At 42.3% G+C, this 20,000-nt stretch overlaps 2 protein-coding genes across 6 annotated transcripts in view; both read left to right on the top strand.

Moving 5' to 3' along the window:
- Window positions 1-7,204, top strand: part of LOC135098454 (neurotrimin-like) — a 37,037-nt gene extending 29,833 nt beyond the window's left edge. For all 3 annotated transcript variants that reach the window (XM_064000855.1, XM_064000849.1, XM_064000840.1), the window contains 5 exons: window positions 407-544; window positions 990-1,139; window positions 2,331-2,447; window positions 4,470-4,556; window positions 6,586-7,204. In XM_064000855.1, the coding sequence (XP_063856925.1) occupies window positions 407-544; window positions 990-1,139; window positions 2,331-2,447; window positions 4,470-4,556; window positions 6,586-6,776 (683 nt within the window). In that variant the 3' untranslated portion in view covers window positions 6,777-7,204. The remainder of the gene's footprint in view (window positions 1-406; window positions 545-989; window positions 1,140-2,330; window positions 2,448-4,469; window positions 4,557-6,585) is intronic.
- An 8,275-nt stretch (window positions 7,205-15,479) lies between these two features.
- LOC135098445 (matrix-remodeling-associated protein 7-like) overlaps window positions 15,480-20,000 on the top strand; it is a 12,276-nt gene continuing 7,755 nt past the window's right edge. The window contains exons 1-4 of one of the 3 annotated variants that reach the window (XR_010267013.1): window positions 15,480-15,705; window positions 17,301-17,521; window positions 18,651-18,775; window positions 19,243-19,410. Coding sequence is in view for 1 of the 3 variants with exons in the window: in XM_064000824.1 (XP_063856894.1) it covers window positions 18,666-18,775; window positions 19,243-19,357 (225 nt within the window). In the remaining 2 variants the exon portion in view is untranslated. Of the gene's footprint in view, window positions 15,706-17,300; window positions 17,522-18,650; window positions 18,776-19,242 lie in introns of all 3 variants that reach the window. The other 2 variants (XR_010267012.1, XM_064000824.1) reach the window with 2 other exon arrangements.

Raw genomic sequence — 20,000 nt, 5'->3', positions numbered from 1 at the left:
TTCATCTCGTCCCGCTTCTCACCTCGTTTTTTCCTTATATTACTTTCCTCCTCCCTCTTTTCTTCTTATTCTTCTCTTCCTCCGTCCCCTCCTGTTCCTCCTCCTCCTCCTCCTCCTCCTCCTCCTCCTCCTCCTCCTCCTCCTCTTTCCAAATCCCGTCATCCATTCCTCCCATTCATGCTTCTCACCTCCTCCTTATCCTCCTCCTCTTCCTCCTCTTCATCCTCTTTCTCTTTTCCCTCTCTCTCTTCCTGTTTCTGCTAACCACTTTATGTACTCAACCGCCGACTTGCTTCCCTTACCTCTCTCTCCCCCCATATCCTTCTCCTCCTTCTCTTTCACCTTCCATACCACATCACCCATTCCTCCTGTATCTCTCACCTCCCTGCTCTCCCTCTCCGCGCAGTCCCACCGATGGCCTGGGTGCCGCAGCAGCTGGAAGGCGCCTACATCGGGCAGGAGCTGAGCATTGAGTGTCGCACGGAGGCCTTCCCGAAAAGCATCAACTATTGGACTGGCCCGGGCGGGGATATGATTGTGGCTGGTGAGGTTGTGTGTGTGTGTGTGTGTGTGTGTTATTTTCAGAGTCTAATCTATACTCGTGTGCCCTTACCTCTGCATCTATACTTATCCAGTCTTTCATTCATTTAATATTTATCCGGTCTTTCTTGTTTCAGAGAGAGAGAGAGAGAGAGAGAGAGACTTCACCATTTGCACAGTCCTGTCTTTGTTTTTATTCTTATTTTTCGTCTTTTTCTCTTTTATTTTTTTGCGCTCATCAGAATGTTTAGGTTTTTTTTCCTTTCTCTTTTTCCATGTCTAGATCTTTTTTGGCATTATACTTCTCGTCTCTCTCTCTCTCTCTCTCTCTCTCTCTCTCTCTCTCTCTCTCTCTCTCTCTCTCTCTCTCTCTCTCTCTCTCTCTCTCTCTCTCTCTCTCTCTCTCTCTCTCTCTCTCTCTCGTCTTACACCCATCACCTTCCCCACAGGCCCCAGGTATGAGCCGCTGCTGGCCGACACTTCCTACAAGGTGTTCATGATGCTGAGGATTCGCAGCGTGACGGTCGAGGACTTTGGGACGTACCGTTGTGTGGCCAAGAACTCCCTGGGCATGACGGACGGGATCATCAGAGTCTACGGTGAGGAGTCAAGTACAGAATAGCGAGTCTCTTTCCTTCCTCTTACAGATCGACGTGTAAGAAGTACCATTAGAGGTTCAAGGTCTCAGCAGGTTAACAAGTCGGCCCCTTTCTTTTCTGTTTGCAAGTCGACGTGCTAGAAATATCTTAAGAGTTTCAAGGTGAAGTGAGGAGCTAGTGTCCGATTAGCGAGTCAGCCCCTTTGCTTCCTTCAACAAATCGACTCTTTAGAATTACAGTAAAAGTTTCAAGGTGCAGTGAGGAGTTACTAAGGTCAGGTTAGCGACTTAACCTTCATTATTTTAAGTTATAAGTTTACAGGGAATTATCATCATACGAGTTTCCGAATATATGGTACAGTTTCTTACACTATAACGTTCATCAATAAATGTGTTTATTTATTAGATTCTTTGAAGGTGGTTTCGTATTTTGATTTCTTGTTGTTCTTGTTCTTTTATTATTATTTTTTATTAGGTTAGATGGTTTCATTTTTTAAGTCTGCTTATGTGTTGTGATCAATAAGATATAGAAAAAGTGTAGGATGAGGAGGAACTCAGAAGTTGTTGGGAGAGGAGGAAGAAGAGGAGAAGGTGGAGGACGAGGAAAGGAAATCAAGTTATAAGCGAATAGGGAAGAAGGGAAGAAAGGGAAAGATTACAGTGGAGGAAAGAGAAGAAGGAGGAGGAGGAGAAGAAGGATTTTTCTTTTTTTCTTTTCTTAGTAAGGAAAAGAAAAAAGGAAAAAGTGGATACCAGGGAACAGAAAGCTTAATAAATAAACAAGCAGGAATAAAAAAGGAAGAAAGATTTTTCCTGAAATATGAAATTCGAAATAAAAGTTAATAGACCTTAGCTAATTGCACGTAAAGTTGTTGATTTGTAGAAGTAGTAGCAGTAGTAGTAGTAGTAATAGTAGTAGTAGCAGCAGCAGCAGCAGCAGCAGCAGAAACAGTAAGTAACGGAAATCCTCTAGTAGAACATAGTTATGCTAGCAGTTTCAATAACAGTAGAAACAGTGGTGATGCTGACCGTTTCAATACTAACATTAGTAATATTAATCAAAGTAACCAATGATAACAATAGCAGCAACAGCAACAACAGCAGCAGTTCAAGTGGCGGCAGCGGTGTGCTTGTCCTGCCACTGGCCTCGCAGCACCTCAACACTGAAACTACTTTTCTTCATCCCGAATAGAAATCGACTCGCCTAAGCTCTACCACCCGGGCGAGGTGACAGCAGCTGGCGGGGAGACAAACGCTGAGGACTTTGAGGAGAGGGGCGGCCACTCCCCAACGCCATCCTACAAGCAAGGTGACGCCACGGCCCTTCCCCATTCATCCCATGACTTCTTTTCCGAGGGTCTTGCCTCGTCTACTTTCAACAGGGCGTAGAGAAACCTAATAGGTTTTAACAGGACTTAATGGAAGATGATTGGGTTTTAACAGGGTCTAGTAGAAGATAATATGGTTTTAATAGGATTTAATGGAAGCTACAAGGGTTCTGACAGGACCTAATGGAAGCTAATATTGTTTTAACAGCGCCAAATAGAAACTAATTGGGTTTTAACAAGACCTAATAAAAATTAATAGAGTTTTAACATGACTAATGGAAGCTGACAGGGTTTTAACTTGACTAGTGAAGAAGCACCTAGTGAAAGCTAATAGGGTTTTTTCAATGGCATCTTAATGGTTCCAGTGATAGCTCCAGTGACAGTTAAACATGATTTCTGTATCGTTAATGTGAAAAGCACCTATGAGAATTCGACTTCATCTTTGAAAATATTCCTTATGAAAGTACAAAGCGTTTCAAAATATGGGGTTTAATATGAGTCCATTGCAGTGATTGGATCCGTTTCCTCCACATGCGATTGTATGTAGTCAGATTTCAAAAAGAGGCAGGGAGATATTGGTTAGTATGTCGTGGACCGAGATGTTGCAAGGAATTGGTATATAAAGGCTACTGGAAAACTCACATTTTCATATTTCAGTTAATAACTACTAATTATTTACATTTCTTGCAAGAAATAATTTCTCACGCGCATTCATTTTCAAATCATTCAAAGTTATTAGGTGTTACTTTACATGTCTTCAACATATCCATTGATCAACGTAATTATCGTGCAAAACACAGACAATATCAAATGCATGAACACAACAAATATTCAGTCGACGCAATTAATGTTCATATAGAAAAACACACATGGTATCAGCATCACATCAATTACTATAAACATTCCATAACTGAGTAAATCTTCGTACACCATACAAACCTATCATACCAAACATAAAACATCAATTAAACATCCTACTCCTCCTTTAAAAAGATAGTTGATTTATAGACTGCATTAAACTTTCAAGCTCCTCTTACTTTTAAGTTATTCCGTCCATCTCCACCCTTCTTTGATCAGACCCTCTCTGCTTCTGTGTCTGCTACTCTTTGCTACTGTCCGCTACTGAATTATTCCACTGTTACACGCTATAATATACAGTCGTTTGGGATTGCCTATTTCTCTCAGAAATTTATCTTTATTTTCATAATATTTTACATATCTACCATTCACATTGCTCATTTATGCATGTGATCAGCCCACAGGCGTGGCACTTGATACAGAAGCCAGTCAAAGGGTAGGGGCAGTTTGGAGGCGGAGCGTAAGTGGGTGTGGGTATTTTTCTATTGGCTGACCTTCCGGTGCCTCACGCCTCCTGACCGACCCTCACGCCTCCTGGCCTCATGCCTCCTGACCTACTTTCTCTTTCAAATCCTTTCTCTGCCTTGTTCCTATTATCATTACCATTAATCTGTCTTTGACCCAGGCTGTCTTCCCAGGTTTTATAGCCGTCCTCCTGTTGTGGACTGCGTGGGTCCCGTGTCCATGTTTGTGTTTTCTCGGCTCCCTTGATATCAAGTGCTAATTACTTTCCCTTTCCTGGGTAGAATGACCACTTGTTATTCTCCCTACTTCATTCATCTTCTCCATTTCTTCTTTCTTGTTACTTATTCTATGTTCTTCTCTTCTTTCTTCTTCCTTATTTTGTCTTCTTTTTTCTTTTCTTCTTTTCTCTTTCTTCCTTCTTGACAATACAGTATATACTGTGGTGTGGGGTCACCAAACGTATATAGAGTGGTAGATTACTGGAATAAGCTTACTAATCACGTTGTTAGTGCCGAGTCGATAGGGAGGTTTAAAAAATAGATGAATTTATGGATAGGGATGACAGGTGAATAAAGGGACTGTCACCTGTAGATCTATTTGCTTTCTTTTAACAGAAATTACTCACACATTCGCTGCAAACCATGAGTGTGTCCTTACAGAGCGCCTCCTCTTGTTCCCAGAAAGCGGAAAGTACAAGTCTGGGCAGTCTGGCAAGGGCTTGAATGAGGTGGCGGGCGAGCAGGACCCGGGCAAATCTTACGGACGAGGTGAGAAAGCTGCTTGCCTACTGACGGGGACGCTGCCGAGGGTCACAGAGGGACCGATATGTTCTCTTGAGCATTGTTGCTCATAGAAGTTTATCTTTTTATCTTTTTTTTATGTTCCTATTTCTATTTGTGAAACGGATTATGTTGTTAGTGTTTACAAGTAGCATTTAGTTTATAGTCTTTGATATGTAATTTTGTTGTATTTGACTGTATTCAGTTTAAATTTGAAAGGATATTTTGTGTACCCTTCCAATTTTTGTGTTCCTTTTTCTTCTTTTAGTGTGAAGAGCATTGCGTTCTTTAAGTAATAAACGACGAAACACACACACACACACACACACACACACAATAACACCTTCACGAGCTTGATTCAGTCTGGTAAAAATAGAAATAGAAAACGCAAAATACATATAGTTAAGTACACGCACACACACACACACACACACACACACACACACACACACACACCACACACACACACCTATCACCAGCAAGTGCTCACCTTTACCTGTCCGTGCGTCGCTCCTCGTTAATGAGCAATGCGACGCTAACTCACCACTTCATTAATTCACGTGCCACCTTAACCCTAGCGGATTAAATATTAATTCTAACTGCAGCGTCCACATTCTTTCACATCTCGTCACTTCTAAAACTCAAGAAACATGCATCTCATTAGTTGTGAACGAGGGAGCTTATGTTTTTTTTTTCTCTCTCTCTCTCTCTGATGCATTATTTCATTATAGATATCATTGGTTGGCGTTATGATTCTCCTGGAGCGGTAATGTGGCTGTGTGTGGGAGCGCCGCGCCGCCCTCCAGCCTCGCCACGTCGACTCGTGTTAAATTTGCACGAGCCGCCAAGATTAGCAACGCGGCGTGTCTCTCTCTGCATATCCAGAAGCGTTGTTAGCTTTAAATTCTCTCTCTCTCTCTCTCTCTCTCTCTCTCTCTCTCTCTCTCTCTCTCTCTCTCTCTCTCTCTCTCTCTCTCTCTCTCTCTAAGTTGCAGAGACGTAAAGCTTCCTCATGAAACGAAGAAAGATTTGTCAGTACTATTTTGTATTAGTTTTACTTCATTTTTGCTTCTTTCTTAAATGACGCATCGAGTGTGTGTGTGTGTGTGTGTGTGTGTGTGTGTGTGTGTGTGTGTGTGTGTGTGTGTATTCGAGGGAGGGAAAGAAAGTCATTTGTATGAAAACCAATAACTGCACATGTGTATAGTATCATTTTAGAGAAAAACACAACACTGCTTATGTTGAGATCTTAAATTCAGTGGTCTCCCTCGTGTTTATTATTATTATTATTATTATTGTTAGTAGTAGTAGTAATAGTAGTAGTAGTAGTATCATCATCATCATCATCATCATCATCATCATCATCATTAATAAGGTTTTATAAATTCATTTCCTTATAAGACGCAAGACTTTGCTTCTTCCGTTCCTTAAAAGTGCACGTCTTTCACTGTACGTTCATAATATCATGCTGGTTATACCTCATCTAGACTATGCTATCCAGTTCTGGTTCCTTATATTATAGGAAGGATATAAGCCTATTAGAACCAGTACAAAGGAGAATGACTAAAAGGAAGGGTGTTTCTTACAAAACGAGACTGAAGTTATAAAATTTACATTCTTTAGAGAGACGTAGGTTAAAAGGACACCTGATAGAAGTCTTTAAGTGGTATAGGGGATATAACAAGTAAGCAAATTTCTCAGGATAGAGCAAGAAATAACGGATTCAAGCATAGAAAATTAATATATATATATATATATATATATATATATATATATATATATATATATATATATATATATATATATATATATATATATATATATATATATATATATATATATATATATATATATATATATATATATATATATATATATATATATATTTCTCTCTCCCTTCTCCTGCCTGAATCTGCGGAACCTGGCCATTGCCCAGTGCTGGCTGCCCCGCCTTTGGTCATCCCCTTTAGGCGGGTTGCCCACGCTTTGGTTATTCACGTGAGTTTGTCCCTCGCAGAGCCTGAGCACCGGGGACGCTCCACCCTCTACGAATACACGCTGAAGGACCCCTTTGACCACCGCGGACCTTCCGGCCACGGGAGCGGGGCGCACACCCGCGCCTCCGTGTTGCCCCTGCTGCTGCTGCTGCTGCTGCTACTGTTAATGACGACGACGGCTGAGGCTGTCTGCGGCCACTCTCACCTATAGGAAGAACAAATCCTGAGGCGTATTAATGTGACGTAATGGAAAATATACTGCGGTGGTGGTGGTGTGGTGGTGTGGTGTTGTGTTGATGGTGAGGTGTCGTTTTGGTTCGAACAAACCTGCATGATAATTTAAACAGGTAATGATAATTAATCCTTTTAGATGCTCAGTGTGGACCGTTGAGCCAACGTCGACTTTTAATCCAACCCTGTATATCTTTAATTAGTAAAATGATGAAGAACAGATGCTAAAGCACTGGGCAGGGCAGGAAAGCCACCTGGCCTGCCGCGACGAGGCTCACCACACAGAGCCATGCACTCGCTTATCCTGTGGGCGAGAGTGTGGAATGTTGCGACTTGTCCTCTTCGGTCGTTGAGACGAGGGAGGCCACGCGTCTGCCTTTCCAAACCTTCTCTATCCTATTACCTCACTGTATGTATATATATATATATATATATATATATATATATATATATATATATATATATATATATATATATATATATATATATATATATATATATATATATATATATATATATATATATATATATATTATACACACTCGTATATATTGATAGTGTGATATTAATGTGCAGATAAAAGAGTAATATTCCCACTTCTTGAGAGTGGCGAGGTGCATGAGAAATGATTAGCTGTACCTCTTGTACCTGCCACACCCTTGTTGGTTTAGAAGGGAAATGCAAAGAACAAGGAGCTTACAAGGAGATAATTGCTGCTAGTGTACACTTCATTACCACCTTTGTTCTGCAACGTGACGTCAGAGTCATCAAGAGGCGAGGCAGTGGTAGTGGTGGTGTTCCCGCCCACCGCTGTCCCGCGGTGTTTGCTGACCACCGTAAAGGACAGTGACCTGATCGGCAACGAAGTGAGCGTGAGCAGCGGCCACATTCATGGCACCAGCGAGAACAGCAGCAGAGCGAGCCCAGCAGGAGATGCTAGACTGATGTCAGATTCAAGCGCGAACACCATCATATGTCGCCGACGTGCTGCGCCTCCTGCACTGCTATGTTTAGGCTTATGAGATCCCTGGGAAAAGAAGACGAAGACCCGCATTTTTTCTTTTATCAGTTAATGATATTGAAAAGTTATAAATAACTAATTAAGAGAACGAAGTGGATTGTGCATCTTGCCACGCCCTTGAGTCTAACTGGAACGCATTATGTGCCCTGGCCACGCAACGCCTGCTGGTCAAGTGATGTAGCCCCGGGGTGCGAAGGAAGCGTGGCATCGAAATCCTGAGTGAAGGGCGAGTGAGGCCAGGCAGGGGCTAAGGGATGCAGCAGGTGCCTCGCTGTGAGGCAATATTTTCATAATCTGTTGTGATGAGCCGCGGGCGTCAGTGCTGCTGGTCGGACAAGATATGTATGCACGTTCCCTTTACTCTTCTGCGAGTATATTCATGTAAGTAGTGAAAACCAAGGCTGTTTGAATATATTCAAACAGCCTTGTCCGCGGTCAATGCGCGCCAGCATCCTTAGGAACTTTTTTCCCACTACGACAGGAGGTCTTCAGGTTGGTGGAAAGTCCTGAGATATTTCTTTGTTTTTATATAGCTATACAGTGTGACAGGACTGAGCAGCGAGGCGATTGACGGTCTTGTAAAACTCTCTTTGGGTGCCATGAAATGTTTTCCTATGTTACCTGCTGACTGCTTGTCGATCACGAGTCTTATTACATTCCCTTCCGGTCTTCGTGACCTTTGAAGCACAATATATCCTTTCGACAATATTATGTGTGTGCTTCCATAATCCTCCTAATCTCTAATGTAACCTGTGACGTGTCCCACTGCAGGGCTTCCTCCTCTTGATGCAACTACTGACAGCCGCTCCCAAACAATAAACTTGTGCACTTTTGCAACTGTTGTTACCACTGTGTTGTCTCTAGATCCAAGGCAGCTTGTGGCCATTTGATCGTCTTCTACCAAGGGAGCCTGAGCCTTGTGTGATATGAAAGCAAGTGTCATGCTTTCAGTGGTAGTAAATAAGCACCTCACACTTGTTACATCTTTCACACTGTGTCTTATTCTAGAATACCTAGCCATCTTGCTATTAACATTAAGCCTTCCTGTCTCTAAGAGCGCAACAGTTGGTACCAACAGATCTAACAGAGAGCAGTTAGTACAGTGAGTGAAAGAAAAAAGCAGTAAATAAATAAATAGGCAGCTGGTTTTTGTGTTTGCTTGGTTGTTGGCCAAGATTTGATTGATTGATTGATTGATTTAGAAATAAAAAGGGAAAGTGCTTAGTCCACGGAGCCAATGAGCTCCGAACCCTCCAGCGACAGGCGAACCATCAAAGAAGGTGGCACCGTCGACAACGCTTCAAGACCCGCCACCGCGACAAAGTGAATCCCCGTTGCAGAGTACTTTTTTTTTATTTATTTATACTGGATTACAAAAGTAAGTACTAGAGCAAGTTACATACTACTTTATATAGTTAAAAATAACTTTAAATGACTAAAGGTAACATTATTAGTGTTTCCTATCTAAAAGCCAAATTCTCTTATATAAATTCACCCACGCCAACACAACAGCCAGTCATTTATCTGTTTTTTCAAACATCTGCAGGGTAGACACTTTCAGGTCCACCTGTGTGGCTAATATAGTGTTCCACTAGCCAACGTACGTGTTTATGTACTGTCTCTGGTGGTGTCACTTTCTACAGCGGGCCTGCAGGAGTTTCTTGGGTGCGCGGGTGACGGTTTGGGTGTTCATTTGAGCCTGGCGGGGTGGCTGTCGAAGTGCCTGTAGGTGGCTCATGCGACACAAATTCTCTTTATACATGACGGCGATTCCCGCCACGTCCCGCCAGTGTTGAAGGGTGTGGAGGCGTGGCTCGTGACCGGCGTTGTTGTCTCTGATGAGCCGCGCCGCCCTCTCCTGCACCTTGTCCAGGAGGGCGGGCTGTGTGTCGGCCTCGCCAGGCCAAGATAAAATGCAGAACAGATAATGCATAGACCAAGAAAGAGATACTATAGAAAATCTGACAGCTTCCTTGCATCTATTGAGAAATGGATAAAATTGAGTAACCCTTCAGAAATGGGAATTTATTCAAAACCTCAAATGGATGGAATGAAAAGGCTGCAGCTGCTTGCAGATTAGATACGTGTATGAATGGAAATGATAGGCGGGAACATGAAGGGGGATCGGAGGAGGTAGCAGCAGAAATATTAGTTAAAAAAAAAATTTGAGATGGAAAAGAATAGGTGATGATAAGGGTGGAAAGAGTGGGGAGAGGGAGAGAGAGGTGGAGAAGAAAAAGGTGGTGGAAGTGAGGGAGGAGGAGAGTGGTGTGCAGGAGGGAGGATGAGAGGGGGGATCGGAGGAGGTAACAGCAGAATTAAGTAGTTGAAAAGTAACTGGAGGAAGAGGAGGAGGTGGTGGTGGTGGTGGTGGAAAGGATGGAAGGGATAGGGCAGGTATAGGAGACGGAGGGAGGAAGAGAGTGGCTGGTAATGGTGGTGATGATAGGGATGAGTGGGAAGGACCCAGTAGTCATGGAAATAGACGAGGGATGGACAAGGTGGGACAGGTGAAGTGGGTGGAGTCTCAAGGCTTAGTTTTGATGTGGTTTCTATCACAAGAAAACAACAACCTTCGTCAGGTAGGATGTGACACGCGTCGGTACTTCGAAGTGGGAGTGGCTAAGTACGGTCGACTGTATATACGTTACATACGTTATATATATATATATATAGAGAGAGAGAGAGAGAGAGAGAGAGAGAGAGAGAGAGAGAGAGAGAGAGAGAGAGAGAGAGAGAGAGACCATTAGAATAAATCTGAGATTTTCACCGCGCTTTTCTATGCTCTCTCTCTCTCTCTCTCTCTCTCTCTCTCTCTCTCTCTCTCTCTCTCTCTCTCTCTCTCTCTCTCTCTCTCTCTCTCTCTCTCTTAACTTGAATTCTTGAAACAACAACGCTTATCTTCAATAATTTTAAAATCAATATTTTAAATTAAATTTAAATAAAATTCAATAATTTTAAAAACACAATATTTTCCCCAAACTCTTTATCAAAACCTTTTGACATATTCTATCACTGATTCATCTTTATCTCCATATATCCCCGCTGTGGGGAGTCACCTTGTCGTGGTGGCGGAGCTTCAAGTGTGGTCGGCGGTGCCACTTTCTTTGATCCCATGTCCCTACGAGGACAATTTCAAACAACCTTCTTTGATAGTTAGCCTATCACTGGAGGGTTCAGTGCCTTTTGGCTCCGTGGACCAAGCGTTCCTCCCCCCTTCAGTGTCATATGACCGCGATGTTGCGGCGCTTCCCCTCCCCCGCCCTTTTTTTTTTACTAATCAATCTCCATATAATCCCAACACTGCTGAGCCCTTTTGCCCTTTTCTTTTTTTTTCTGAGTCTTTTTCTTAGCAGAAATTGTAAGTCACCTGTTGCATCAAGTTTAAGATATGCTAATTAGACCATTGCATCCACTTTTCATCTTCTTCTTCTTCTTCTTCGTCTTTCTTTTAATGCCAACAAAATGCTGCTTTAACAGGTGGTCATCCCACCAAGTTCAAACTAGTGTCATCGTTGCTTAACTTCGCTGAGAAGCGGTAAATTCAGTGCGGTATAGTATTTGATAATCAATGCATTTTTAACCAAGCAGATATACACAACTAGATCCCTTGCTATATTCACATTGTTAATGGCATTGTAACCCCGCAGACACTTAAAATTACTCCATTGATCGTTTGTTTATATTGGCCATGCAGGGCCTAGTTGCTCTGCAGGGGTAAGATTTCCCCACCGAGTTAAAAAGTTATTCAAGATCTGATGGTTTCACCTGGTGATTCCCCTAGGTGAGACTTCGCTCTTCCGAGGCGCCGAGATTCTTGGATAATATTGATGTAACATTAGCTTTTTTTCATCCAAAAGGCTAGATTAGATTAGGTTAGACTGGATTAGGTACATGATCTTGATCTTGATGGTACAGGTGGCACAGGATCACTCCTGAGCCAGGCCTTTGGATCGGCAACTCCTGTAGAAAGGAAAAAAAAAAAAAAAGAGAAACGAACAGCATCCTCTATCCTAATTGTTCATACACCTGGCACGCCACATTCTCTCCAGAAACTCTTTCACCGCCTCAATCATCCTTTCATTCGCCTCTCTACACAGTCCCAGCAACAACACCATCCATTCCTTTCCTGTCTTCTCCACTCTTTCATTCCTATCATGCCCTAACTCAGTCAGTATCACTTGCATCATCTCATTCCTGTCTCTGGCATACTGCACACACTCCAGCACCACATGTTCCACCGTCTCATCCTCTCCCATGTCACACATCTGGCACACTTTGCTGCGGGACTCAGACCACCTGTAACTCCTTGCATTCACATCCATACACTGTGCCCTCGCTCGGAAGAGAAGATCACCGCCCAGGCTTCCATCATACCACCTTTCATACCTCGGGGCCTCTTTCTCCTTGTACCATTCCAGGGTCTTCTTTCTTTCCATCTCATTCTTCCATTCATTCAGTCCCACACATTTCACTTCTTTGTCTATCTCATTCTTCCATTTTCTCACATCCCATTCGGCTCCCACTCTTCCTCCTCTTGTTACCACCCATTCACGCTCATTTTGATTCCTACCAGCCATTCTTATCGCCCACACAACTTGCAATCCATTCCTGTCTGTCATTCTCATGCATCTCTTCCTCCATTTGCTTCCACTTTCATTCCACAGGTACACCTTCCTTGCTATTCTTGCATCATCCATTCTCTCAAGCCTAATCTTGTACCTAAGTGTGGCTTTTGTCAGTCTTTCTCTGAAGGTGCTCCATCCCATGTCACCTCTCAAGGCTTCAACTGCTGTGCACCTCGGTGCACTCAGTGCCATCCTTGCTACTTTGTTCTGGCCCACTTCTAACTTATCAATTTCACTTTCATTCCATGCAATCACATCCATACCATACATTATACATGGCACAGCCACACTCTTCCACACTTCTCTCAACACATCACACTTACTTGCTCTCATCCTTGCCGCGCTTCCCAATCGACCTACCCACTGGTTTAGCATACTTATCTTTTCATTCTTTGCCTTTGCACACCCACTAGGACTCATCCACATCCCTAAGTACTTGTATTCTTGCACCTGTCTCAACTCATTCTCTCCAAGTCTCCATACCACATTACTTTCATCCTCTGATCTATTCACAATCATTACTTTGCTTTTCTCACTGCTAAACCTTACTCCAAAGTCTTTACCATAGCCATCCACTACATCCAACAAACTTTGAAGCTCATCTGCCGATTCACTCATAACAACTACATCATCTGCATAAAGGAGCACACATACTTTATCATTCCCCACACTTACCCCTACATTCATTCTTCTCATCCTGGCTGCTAGCTCCTATGTATACAGGCTAAAAAGGGTTGGTGACAATATACAGCCCTGCCTAACTCCTCTCTCACTCTTCACCCAGTCTGTTTCTATGTCTCCTAGCCTGTATCTAGCTCTTGTGTCCACATACATACTTTGCACTACGTTAACTATCTTTGCACTCAATCCAATCTTTTCTAAGACTCTACCTAACATTTCTCTGTTCACTCTATCATAAGCTTTCTCTATATCCAAAAAACCTAGGTACAATTTACCCCCATCCTTCTTTTTCTTCTCAATCATTTCATTCACCACAAACATATTGTCCTCAGCTCTCCTGTCCCTACGAAAACCATTCTGTTCTTCACCCAGCACTCCAGCTCTCTCAATCCATTTACACAGTCTCTCATTCAACACTGCACTGAAAACTTTACCTACTGTATTCACTAATGCAATTGGCCTGTAGTTCTTCAGCTCATTCTTACTCTTAAATCCTCCCTTATGTAACAGACACACTCGGCTCTCATTCCACTTTCTTGGCACTCTCTCTTCATCCCACACTCGGTTGAATAACTCAGTCATTCTGTCTATCACTACCTCCCCACCATTCTTGTAGAACTCATAGGGTATATCATCTGGACCTGCTGCCTTGCCATTCTTCTGCCTTCTCACACACCTCTCCACTTCATCCCTACTGATTCTTTCATCCAGTTCATCTGCATTCTTCCTTTCCAGTGTTACACATTCTTCTCTCACACTAAACATCTCACCTACCCCACCTACTTCTTCCCAGAACCCTTTGATTGCCTCCCTGATTCCATCCTTCTCTGTTATAACTACACCCTCCACTTTTAGACTCTCCACACCAACACTGCCTGACATATTCTCACCTCTCATGAACTTGTACCATTCACGGCCACCTTCCATACCTTTCTCCCTTAAAGATTGAATCACGCTCCTTTCACTCTTCACTTTAGCATTCATTATCATTCGTCTCGTCAACCGCTGCTGCTTCACATACGCTGCCCATGCATTCAGATACTCATTCTCTGCCTCATCGCTTTCATGCCTCTTTTTCCTCAGCCATCTACACTGTCTACTCATTCTCTTTCGCTCCTTCCTAGCCGCTCTGATTTCATCATTCCACCATGGTTTACAGACATTCTTTCTTCTACCTACTCTCACAAACCCTATCTGGTTCTCAGCAGCACCCCTCACGTCCTCAACCAGTTTCTCATTCAGATGCTCCACGTCATGCACACTTTCGTCGTCCCAGCTTCTCTCACTCAGATCAACCTGAAAGTTCTCCCACCCTACATCTCTCAGTCTCCACTTCTTTCTCTTACTTGCCACTTTCACTTCATTCCCACCCTGCATCAAGCACTCCACAACCAGCATGTTGTGATCGGACACAATATCAACCAAACCATCCTCATCTATCCACATGTGCGACACAATTTCACGCATTCTTCCATTCACCAACATGTAGTCAATTGCTGATTCCTGTTCTCTTGCACTCCAAGTCACACGCCCCTCTGCCAAAGTAACGTTCAGATTTTCCAGCTCCAGTTCATCAACAAACTCTCCAAGCATTTCACCATTCCTGTTCACCTGTTCCCCCAGTATTCCCACATGTGCATTCATGTCACCCATAATTAGCACTCTCTCCTCTCCATGCTCTCTCACAACTTTCTTAAGTATGTCATACTTCCTCCTATTTTCCCTCTCTGCTCTTTCACCCATGACAGTCATGTACGCTACCACCAGTACCACCTTCTCTGGTCTGCCACGACCATCCATGCATTCCACTCTTACTGCAAGCACATCCTCACTACTTGTACACTCCCCCACATCAATCTCCTCTACTTTCAGTCCTCTTTCTTTCTTGTAGAGTAGGGCTACGCCTCCTCCCAGTGTTTCCTGTGCCTTACGCCCCTTTCCAATCATAACATACTCGCATCCCTCCATTCGTACATCATCTCTCAGGTGAGTCTCAGTGAGCCCGACTAAGTCGAACCTCCACTCCCTGAGCTCCTTGCATACATCCTCAAACTTGCCCACACCCCATCCTCTCACATTCATACAGCCAATCTTCACACATTTACTTGCCTGGTTAGTCTCTTTTCTTTCATGTTTGCTGACATCAGTACTCTAAATTCCACTGTTGATCTTTTTCTTTGCCGTAGATCATTATAAAAAATAAATAAATAAATAAAAAGCCTCATATAATGACCAGAAATAGTTTCTCGAATTTAGTAGCCAAAGGTTATTTTCACAATCTCCGACCCCTTTGGTTCCAAGTCCTTCGGAGCCACACTTGACTGAGGGCCATTTCCATCAGGTGATGCGTTGCCATGACAACTGTGTGTTGTGTTCCTGTGCACGTCTCTGTGTGGTGCTGGGAGTGGGGACGTGCTGTGATTCAGCACGTGAACCGTGGCTGTACTGTGCTGATAGCGAGCAACACGGTGCTCGACTGAATATTTGTTCTGAAAGTTTCCAGAGTGAAAATCTCCGAGAAGTGTGCTGGTGAGATGCAGAGTGTTGAGGCAGGCTACACCAACTCCCAGACGTGGCAGGTCAGTTTTGTTATGATGTAGGCCGTGCAGGGTGGTGAGGCAGGCTACATTAACTCTTAGACGTGGCAGGTCAGTACTGTTGAGATGGAGGCATTGGACAGGCTCAAAATTCAGTTTCTTCGCCCGGTATTCTCACCTGGTGGGCCTTGAACCAAGGTGCAAAGACTTGCATGAGATCCAGCAGACCAACATGACGAAAAGGCCACGCCTGTAATTTTTGACAAGATGTATAATGCTATTGTAACAACTGGTTATTGGTGCCAAACTGTGGAGATATTTCAAGCTTATAGTAACCATTTTTGAAGAATAGACAACATGTAGAAATAGTTAGGGTTGAGCACTGTGAGATTAAGAATTATACAAGGTGTTGTGTAGAGTGTGTGCAGGCAGTGTTTGACTCTCTGTCATCTTACACTCAGAGAAAATGGGTAATCTAGCCATAGAAATTAGATTCAGGCAACAGCTAGCTTCATTACACATAAGTCACCAAGTGAAGTAGGTATGCATGTCGGATTTCCCCCAGGCCAATGATTTGCAAACTGTGCACTATGACTATCACCAGAGTGTGCTGCTTAATTTTCCTAGGAAGTTACGTGTTTTTAAATTTGTGTCTTTTAGTAGGTCTGCACTACACTTGACTACAGTGTTGATGTGTTGCAAAAGTCCAAGATGTACTTTTAGTGTGCCATTAAGCAACAAGGTTGAGAACCACTGACCTAAGCTATTTTTGAAAAATCATGGAATCTGTGGGGTGTTGACAGGCCACACAGTCAATGTAGCTCACTTTTCCTCAGCCATTTTTAGATCAGTATACTTAATGGTAGCTAATAATTTCCAGGATGCAGTAGCAGTTTCTTTGATCACATAAATCTTCAGCAGCATGGGAGACATCGTCCCCATACTAGCCGTTACTTATTTTTTAGGTGATTCCGATGTAAGAGACTGTGGATGCAGTACTTTTCATTTCTACCAGTAAGTGGGTTTGACTTGTTTCTAGTAAGAATGAGACCCTCAAAGTGGGTAAATATTTTAATCTATTTACGTCACTCTGGGCTTAACTAAAAGCCTTGGGTGATAACTGGAGCTGAAAGTAGACAAGGAGTAAGAGACTAGAAAATTCATGCTCCCCATAACATGTTGTGACACAGCAAGCCTAAAGAATAATTATTACATTACATTGTTATTCTAGAGTTAGTTGCTCTTCAGGAGTTGGTTACCCAACATGGTTTGGTTAGGTCAGTTTTGCAGGGCAGGGTTAAGTAAAATTAGCCTCACAGGATTAAAAATTTAAGTTAGATTTAAATCAAGATCAAATAGAGCAAGGTCTGCTTTCTCCTGCTACTTTCAATTCCAAGCAGGTACATCTCTGATGCCATCCAGTTAGAGATAAAATTATGTTATCTGGCAACAGATTGATTTTTTTTATTGATTAACAAAAGAATACTGTGTCTGTAGGACTACTTATGATCATAGTGTCTTTTGTACTTTCTTGTTATAATGTGTTTTCTCTCATCGGTTCAATAGGAAAATAAAAGTAAAATCTTAAAATAATAACAGTACATTATCATCTGTAATTTTTATTTCCCTTTTTAAAGGCATGGCTGGAGACCAGTCAGGTGCTGTGGAACAATACATCACTGATCTTTGTGGCATCAGTGTGCGTATCTTTGGCGGTGGTGTGTAGTCAGCTGGTTGTTGAGCAACTCACCGCCAACATTACCCTCAGTCCTGCCTCACCGAGCCCGAGGAGCCTCAAAGGGAATGTTCCAAAAAGGACACAGTAGAGAAGACAGCGGATTTGGACCAGGATAAAGTGGTGTGTGTATTTAGTTTGTTCTCTGCACCTGTAATCTTTGCTCTGTTATTGGTTTAAAGTGACCAATATCTGCACTACACTACTAAGAGTATTTTAACCAACACTCATATTAGTACGTTTTCTTAATTTTAACCAACACTCAGATTGGTACTAGTTTTCTCCTTACAGTCCTCTCTCTCTCTCTCTCTCTCTCTCTCTCTCTCTCTCTCTCTCTCTCTCTCTCTCTCTCTCTCTCTCTCTCTCTCTCTCTCTCTCTCTCTCTCTCTCTCTCTCTCTCTCTCTCTCTCTCTCTCTCTCTCTCTCTCTCTCTCTCTCTCTCTCTCTCTCTCTCTCTCTCTCTCTCTCTCTCTCTCTCTCTCTCTCTCTCTCTCTCTCTCTCTCTCTCTCTCTCTCTCTCTCTCTCTCTCTCTCTCTCTCTCTCTCTCTCTCTCTCCTTGAGTGTCATTTAAAAATAGGGAGAGTTGTCTGGAAGGTTGTGGCAGAGGAATGGACAAAATTTTTGAGCCACTGAACAACACAGTGTTTGCCCAGTGCCTTTCTGAAATAAAAAAAAAAATCAGAAGCTAAACTACATTGTTTAATTCCTAATAAATTGGGTGCCTGGTAAATGACATTGAAAAGTGCAGGGTCAGCACCATAAAATAGATAGGACAAGAAGTCAACCTGAGATCACTTAGAAACAAGGGAAAGAGAGTAGGGATAGAACAGGCCCCCATGGAACACTGTTCAGCAGTCTTTCCTCCATATGTATTACCACTTACATTGCTGATTTTTGGCAAGTATATACAGTGTGTCATGGAAATGATAAAGATGAAGATGGTGAATATGATGAGATAACAAGAAAATGTATTACCAAACAAGGTAGAACAGATGCTGGTAATGATCCCATGGAAGCAATTGGAATATGAGAGAGAGAGAGAGAGAGAGAGAGAGAGAGAGAGAGAGAGAGAGAGAGAGAGAGAGAGAGAGAGAGAGAGAGAACTGGAGCATGCAAGAGTGAGGAGTATGGATGAGTGCAAATGGAGGCAGACCATGGTGTGGCTCTGACACAGAAGAATTCCTAATTTAATGATGATAATACTGTGGGTTTGAATGATGATTCTGATGATGATGTACATGGTGCCTTCAGGATGTGGACAAAGTGATGCAGTACAGCCAACACCTGCCAGGACAAGTGAAGAGGGCTCAGCAGCGCTCCTTGGAGAAGTCCATTGAAACAGAGATGAGTGAGGAGCAGAGAGCCACTGAGAGGGAGTGAGTATGTGTTCTTCAACATTGCTTGAACACCATCAAAAGTCCGTACTTCATTATCATGCCAGTATAGTGCTTCTTTTGTATTATTTTTATGCATTCACTCATTTACTTCATGGGGATTTTGTGTTTTGCTGTGGTGTTTTCATATTTTGTAAAGATAAGTTGCCCTCTTCTTTTCAGGTAAATTCTGTTATGCATCTTGTAAATGTTATTTACTGAGTATATTGTTTATTTATAGTAAGTGTTTTTGATGAAGAGAAAGTTTAGTAAAACATTATAAAGAATAATAAAATCACAAGATATAAATCATAGGACACTTGAAGCTAAAATACACGAATCTTAGAAAAATGAAAGAAAAGAAGATTTAAGAGGTAACCAGAATGAATGGGAGAAAACATAAGTGAGTGGTATTAGAAAAAAAAATCATCGTTTAGCAATGATAACATATTGTACTCCTTACTTTTCAGAATCCAGTCCCAGCAGCTGGCAGCAATATTTAAAATGATGAAGGAACAGGAAGAGAAATTTGGAGAAACAACAATGGATGAGATTAAGGACCAGATGAAACTGTATTGTGGCTAGCCCAGCCCTGCAGCTTCCAAGACACACAAGTGCTAGATTACTACCAAAAAATAGTAAATGGTGTATTGATATGCATTTTGACTTGTTACAGTATGAAAAATAGGTTCTGTTTGCTTTAATTAGTGCCACCAGACCATTTAGTGGAGTGACAATGAATATTTAATTATACTGCAAAACATTTTACTGTATAGAGAATATCAATGATGAAAAAGCAGAAGCAAGTACATTACATAAGGATTTTCTAAAAGTGTGCCAGTTTCACAATCATTATTTATTGGACCATTACAGATTTATATCATATGAAAGACAGTGCAGGCAGTGCTTGTTGGTTTAGGTAAGCTTCTTAAAATCAAAATCTAGACATTTATTTATATTTCTCATGCTCTGTCATGTACCCCTGGGAGGGGTACAATAGTAAAGTCCCCATCTCTCCTCAGTCTGGCAGTCCAACATTTTGGTGTCAAAAACTCACTTGTCACATCTGACACTCCAGTACTTATCTTTTTATGCATTTTACTAGTTGCCTCCCTTTCATATTTCATTTCTCAGTTTCATTCATGTACACTCTCTTCACAAACTCATTCTCATTCACTATTACCATGAATCCAAACTGCCTCACAGTATCACACTGAGACCATTCAGC

This window comes from Scylla paramamosain, chromosome 4 (assembly GCF_035594125.1).
Source record: "Scylla paramamosain isolate STU-SP2022 chromosome 4, ASM3559412v1, whole genome shotgun sequence".
NCBI classification, from domain to species: Eukaryota; Metazoa; Arthropoda; class Malacostraca; order Decapoda; family Portunidae; genus Scylla; species Scylla paramamosain.
The sequence above is the reverse complement of the archived record's forward strand: the minus strand, read 5'-3'. Positions and strand labels throughout refer to the sequence as shown.